Genomic DNA, 6,649 nt, shown 5'->3' with positions numbered 1-6,649 from the left:
ACGGGCGCGAGACGAGTAGGAAGCTCGCGGGGCTGGCCACTGAGCACGATGGGCGAATCAGCTGATCCGGCGGCGAACGGCGGAGGGCGGAGGCGCGAGACGGCGGTCCAATAGCTAGATGGCTGCTCTGTCGTCTTCCTAGATATGCTGGGTTTCGAAAAACACAAGGAAGAAGGAGAAGAAGCCGACACCAGCAGAAGGGGGAGAGAGAGGCGGAGCTGCGTGCGGCTGGACGAGCGACGGCCTCCGGCTAGGACGAACGGCGACGGGCGGAGCTGCTCTGGTTCGCTGGTCTGCTGGGTTTTCGAAACGGCAAGGAGAGGGAGGAGAGAGAGGAAGGAGAGAGAGAGATGTGACCATTTTTATTTTCTTTTTCTTTTTCTTTAATCCCACCAAATGGCCCACCATGACCTAGGATGACATCACACTCCACTATCTCCCACAACCTCTTCCAATGGGTGCATTTTATTTTCCGCCGGGGTCCAATTCTTGTACGCTAATTTCTCCAATTCCATTCAATTCTCTTCCAATTGAGTTAAATTGAAGTCCATAAAATTAATCCAATGTCACCACACTTCAATTTACATCTTCACTTGTCTATAGAACCAACTCGAGTCCCAAAAGCACGACCAAAAGCGGCCTACTAATTTCTCGAGCCAAATTAGCCATTTCTTGATTATTTTGCTGAAAAGCTCGGCTTGCATGAAAAATCTTCCAAAAATAAGTCAATGATCCTAAAATGATTTGTGACACACCCAGACTTCCAATTTCTGGATTCGATCTCAATTCCACGGTTAATTTCACTTTGGCACGATACTAGCGCGGCCCAACCTACCGGGTAGCCTTTAGAAATTTTCATGCATTTGACATGTGGTTGATCATCTCAAGCCACAATGTACATCTTTGAAACATTGGCGACTTTCGGTTGTCGGGGTAATCTCAAGGTTTCAAATACGAACACATGGTACCCAATCGATAGAAAAATCGGTCCAGTATCGATCGACAAGAATTGTGCGATCTGGTGGAATCACCCACACCTGATCACATGCCTCTGTCGAGTCGACCTATTTCCAATCTCTAATCGATTTTAATTGTGCCGTAATGACCCTTGCAGACTAGCTCGGTCGAAATGTCGCTTCCTGGTGAAATTCTCGAGTCTGATGCATTAGAAACTCTTAATAGCTTTCTCCCGATAGACTAGTTTCCACATGAGTGGCCAACTCAAGGAAAAGAACTATATGCGTGCCAACGAAATGCCCGTATCAATTTATTGAAAATAGAATTGGAAAATCGGGATGTCACACTGCTCGTCCCTGCTGTTCCGCGAGTCCAGCAGCGACTCCAGATCTGGGGAAGCTCAGCCGGAGCCGTCCAGCTCACCTCCGGCCACCGTGCGCCCCGCCTTAGCCCGCCGGAGCTTCGCCTTGCCTCCGCCGCCCTTGGCCGCCTCGACCGGCGCCGGATCCGCCCATTCTCGGCCTTAAACCGCCATGGACAGCAGCTGCAGAAAATGGGTATGGCAGCCCCTTCTTGGCCCGTTTTGGCCGCCTTCCCGAGCCCGGATGCTCGGCCCGCTTTGAGGAAAGTCGATCCTCGCGTCGTCCTCGTCGTTTTGGTTCGCTCGGCTCGCTAATCCGGTGAGTTTAGCTCACTAAACCTCGCTTAGAGGGTTAATTATGCTTTAGGTGTGCTTAGCTTAAGTTGATTAAGCTTAGGTGGTTAATTTAGTTGATTTAATTATGATTTAGATTAAGATGTTTGTTTAATCTAAAGTATGTTTAATTAAATGCTAAGAGAGTTTATTTAAAGTTAAGCCTTGATGTGACACAAAATGATTTTAGTTTTGAATTATTTAAGTGCTTCGAAATTCTGGAAAATATTATATTATATTATAATCCGAAATTATTAAAATATTATTATTAAAAAAAAATCAGAAAAATTATTTTTGACCCTAGTTGCTCATAATTTCGTGCCGATCGCCACGGTACATTCGGATTTTGAAATTGATGATTGGATATTATAAATTGATCGTGGATCATGAAAAATATGAATATTATTATTTAATTATTTTCGGAATAAATTTAATTATTTATTAAATTCCGAAAATCTTCATTGGGACCTTATTTGCTCAGAATTTCGTGCCGATCGTTGCTGTGCATTTAGAATTTGAAATTGATGATTGGTTGTGATGAATTGAGTGTGATTGTGATTTATAGGGATTATTTATGAAATCCTAAGTGTAGAAATTGATGGGAGATTGGCTGTGATTGACCACCTATTAGAGGTCGTGCCCAGTGAGGCCGTGAAATACCACCTTGGAAAGGTCGTGCCCGATGAGGCCGTGAAAAACCACCTACAAGAGGTCGTGCCCGATGAGGCCGTGAAATACCACCTATTAGAGGTCGTGCCCAGAGAGGCCGTGATAAACCACCTATGAGAGGTCGTGCCCAGAGAGGCCGTGATAAACCACCTACTAGAGGTCGTGCCCAGAGAGGCCGTGATAAACCACCTACTAGAGGTCGTGCCCGATGAGGCCGTGAAAAACCACCTACAAGAGGTCGTGCCCGATGAGGCCGTGAAAAACCACCTACAAGAGGTCGTGCCCGATGAGGCCGTGAATTACCACCTGATTACAGGTCGTGCCGAGTGGGGCCGTGATGCCATTGATTTAAATTTGCCGAGTAGGGCCGTAGTTGAGAGCAATGATTGATTTGCTAGAATGACATGTAATCGGCCGAGTCGATTGATCGTTGAGACGATCCAAGTGGTTGAACGGTTTGATAATGTGATTGTGCCATGGTTGTTTGGTTATCATAATTGCACGTGGTTGGTTTATATAAATTGTGCTAACCTGCAGATAAAGGCTGAGGCGAGGTAAGTCTTCTGTGTGATGTGGCTATGCCACCCGGGGCGTATTTCCTTTCTAATAGGGGTTTAGGGGGTCGAACTTGCTGAGACATCGTCTCATCCCGGTTGTGGGATTAAAATTTCAGGTCCCTGGTGGACGGAGCGGCCAGATAGCTTTGGTTGGCCTTGAGGAGTTGCAGAGGTGAAGTCATAAGGGTTGGAGAGCGTGTCCTGCTAGTTGGTTGTAGGATAATCCCCATTTTGTCGAGCTGGTCTATTTTGTAGAAAGTCCAGTGTTGTATTTAAACCCCCTTTGTGTTTGTAAATGAGTGTTTGGTATTGTGATTGATTGCCTGCTTTTCTATCCCAAGTTAAATGTTGTCAGGGGATTTGTTTCGCTTCCGCATGCGTAAAGAAATGAATGGGTCGGCGACATATCCTGGGATGTCGCATTTTTGATCGACCGCAGTGGGATGTGCGCGCGCTCGGGGTCCGGGGCGTGACATGTCTGCTTGCGCTCGAGCTTGTATTGGTGCCTATGTCTACGCACCTTTTGGACGTAGGAATTCCCACGGAGGGCTCTTGTGGCCTTTTTGAGCAATAAATGGCTCTTACAGTCCGTCCCTGAATTGAACGCTATGTTTCTCTAGAATTGAATTGGTTTCGTGCGATACTAATTGAATTAAGTAGTGTAACCTATGAGCTATGAGCTATGAAATTATTTGTCATGACATTGAAAGTGAGTGTGATTTTGAATCAAAGTGTGCCGTTGTGTTTGTAAGTGTTGACGAGCTTTGATGCTCAAAATGAACATTAAGAATCCGATAGCTGAATTTTGTTGAATCTGATGTCGTCGGTATCATTAATTCGAACCACACTTTTGTATCACTTTTTGCTCTTTTAAAAGTTACCATCGCATGGAATAGAACGGTACGGCACAGATAGCCTTGATTGATGAGTCATCAATGATGACGTATTGCATTTTCTTGCTTTTAAGGAACTCGAGCTCTGTAAACAAAATTACGTTGCTTGAAAATAGCGTATTCATATCTTTGTTTGTAGCTTTTCGAAGTACTATTAAAAAAGATATGACTTTCACGATTAAAGCCGAGGATGTTTTATATATTCGAGTTGTTAAATTTAATGTATAAAAAATAAACCTATTTATAGACCCCCCAAGTTGTGCAATTGTTTAACCAACGAATATGTACACAAGCATGGTGTGGATGTGGCAAAATTAACATTGGTTATGCTCCTTGCTCCGTTCACGGGCAAGTGCTTCGTTGTGTATTAGCCTCTTATTAGTACGATTTAAGATCGACCGTGATTTAATTTTTCATATACTTCAAATTTTAAATTTTTTTTTACGTAGAATTGTATTCCTAGAAGAACTAGGTATCCATCAACATGACAATTCATAAGTCACACATTTTCATAGCATGGCCCTTCAATAGGTAATGATTATAATCGTTGTTAAGGCATTTAGTGTCATAAATAATGTTATTATTTCGACATTCCTAGCAACTTTTTATCTAAAATACCCTTGGAATATTACAATCTACTCCGGCATTTATTTGCATCTTCTTTTGCTTTTCTTTTAAGTTTGATTGATGATGGGATACGGAGTGGCGACCAACACTAACGTCCCCTTCCAAGAGTTATTATAAGGGTTTCGCATCACAACTATAACGGAATATTCAGATTGCCGTACTTCACAGAACGTTTGATGTTTGCAGATTCGTTCCTATTAATCAAATTCATTTTTTTTTCCAAGCATCTTCTTTTGCTTTTCTTATTAAGTTTGATTGATGATGGAATAGGGAGGGGCGACCAATACTAACGTGTCCTTCCAAGAGTTATTATAAGAGCAAAAAGTGATACAAAAGTGCGGTTCAAATTAATGATATCGACGACATCAGATTCAACAAATTTCAGCTATCGGATTCTTAATGTTCATTTTGCCTTGAGCTGTATGCTTGCGCTCGTGCTCATAATTTGAATAAGTGTGGAACAATTAATAGAAAGATATATACTTGTATTCAAATGTATTCTCGGACCATACAACCTACTTTCAATAGCTTCTTAAATTATTTAGGACATACATATTCGGGGCCATCAAGAGAAAGCGTTTCTAGGAATTCCTGACCGAGCAGCGGGCTCGGATTTCTCCCTTCGTCCCAGTCAACACGCCAAGCTGCCCCATCTTGGTCATAGCGAGGACAAACCTCTCGAAGAACAACTCCAGGTCCTCGGCGAAGCTAGTAACGATGTCCCTCGTTGTCGGGTCCTCATACAGATCTTGGTCCGACGTGAACAGGCCTTGGCGGTTCACCAAATCGACAAAGTACCTGTTGTCGAATCGGTTGGGTGATCGGATGTCCAGGACTGTGGTGTTCGTGGAGTTTGTAGTGGGGCACACGCCCTTGAGATCACGGGCGAAGCTTTTCTCCATGGTGGGGTCTGGGGTCGGGTAGAGCCGGTCGGTGAAGGCGCCGCAGTGCCCGAGCCCGATGGTGTGGGCTCCAGAGAGTGCCACTACATCGGTGGCGTCGAAGCTTTTCTTGGCTAGGGCAGCGAGAATTTGGCTGGCCCTATGAGCTGGTGAAGGTAAATTATCTTTGGTCTCGTTTATAGACGCAGAAGTGAGTCCGTCCCGCCTTCCCAATGGCACGTCATACTCAGGTCCGCCCGACTGCACACAGTGAATTATGGATGGTCACATTATTTACAATTTATCCCCGATAAAAGAAATCCAACTTGAATGAACATAAGGAGTTTACCAGGAAAATGGAATCACGAGCGGCGACGGCGGCGATATCAGCACACGACACTACCCGACCACACTTCTTCTCCACGAGGCCGCGGAGGTCATCGATGATTTGGAGCGCTGCGCGTCTCAAGCTCCGATTCGGTGGGGCGTCCTGCTCGCTCGGTTCGCTTGCTGATCCATCCAGCAACACCGAAGCATCGCATCCCTGCATCAGTCATTGCATGTAAGAAACGAGCGGGAACCGATGTAAATTTAAATCATTAAAAACCTACCTGAACGAAACAGTCGTGGAAATGGAGACGTAATAGCCCAGCAGCTTGGCCAATGTCCTCCTGAAACACCTGCTTGAGATGTTCTCTGATGATGGACTCAGCCTCTGGGCAGGTCTTCTCGTAGAAAGACCATGAGAGGCCCTTCACGAGTTGAAGGGAGTTTGAAATACCAACTTGTGAACCTATCACAAGAAAACACATATAAACGAAAGTAAAATGGAAAGCCATATTATCGGGGTAGAGGTTTGAAGACTGAAAGGTACGCAAGGAACTCGACTGGTCGGAGAGGGGAGCGGTGAAATAAAAGGACTGAGCAAGAAGTTTGAAGACTGAAAGGTACGCAAGTAACTCGACTGGTTGGAGAGGAAAGCGGTGAAATAAAAGGACTGAGCAAGGTCATTATTTATAGGTGCAAAAGCAATCCTGAAACGTTGTTTTGGCCTAGGACTACGCAACCGCGTTTACAAATATGGATATCGAAATCAACAGAAGCGGAAGCTGACGGGACCTTGCAAATCAAATTGATGCGAAATTGCTAGGAAAATGAATGGGGAATAATAAAGGACTGTACACCAAAGATTTACGCGGTTTATCATAGCTAGAATTGTTCATACGTTTGATAGCTTCCAACGTCCAGATTTATTATTATCCATGGCCCCGATTATTTATGTGGTCATCCCAATTTTGGTTATCAGGATTCTTCAATTACCATAAAGCACTAAAGCATCCTTGGAGTGGCGATTCATCAGTTGCAAAACGC

At 44.4% G+C, this 6,649-nt stretch overlaps 1 protein-coding gene across 1 annotated transcript; it reads right to left on the bottom strand.

The window, feature by feature from the left end:
* Positions 1-4,978: 4,978 nt before the first annotated feature.
* LOC120288838 (peroxidase 12-like) lies at positions 4,979-6,635 on the bottom strand. Its single transcript, XM_039303000.1, has 4 exons — positions 6,599-6,635; positions 5,890-6,071; positions 5,628-5,822; positions 4,979-5,539 (listed from the first exon to the last, which is right to left on the bottom strand). The coding sequence occupies exons 1-4, from the start codon at positions 6,633-6,635 to the stop codon at positions 4,979-4,981; spliced, it is 975 nt and encodes a 324-aa protein (XP_039158934.1).
* Positions 6,636-6,649: the final 14 nt, after the last annotated feature.

This window comes from Eucalyptus grandis, chromosome 10, assembly GCF_016545825.1.
Source record: "Eucalyptus grandis isolate ANBG69807.140 chromosome 10, ASM1654582v1, whole genome shotgun sequence".
NCBI lineage: Eukaryota > Viridiplantae > Streptophyta > Magnoliopsida > Myrtales > Myrtaceae > Eucalyptus > Eucalyptus grandis.
The sequence above is the reverse complement of the archived record's forward strand: the minus strand, read 5'-3'. Positions and strand labels throughout refer to the sequence as shown.

Excerpts from the sequence above, each read along its gene's own strand:
- LOC120288838 (XM_039303000.1), bottom strand. The coding sequence starts at position 6,635 with ATGAATCGCCACTCCAAGGATGCTTTAGTGCTTTATG. Across the intron at positions 6,072-6,598 it reads GGATGCTTTAGTGCTTTATG|GTTCACAAGTTGGTATTTCA; the intron begins GTAATTGAAGAA and ends TTCTTGTGATAG. Across the intron at positions 5,540-5,627 it reads CTCGTGATTCCATTTTCCTG|TCGGGCGGACCTGAGTATGA; the intron begins GTAAACTCCTTA and ends CACTGTGTGCAG.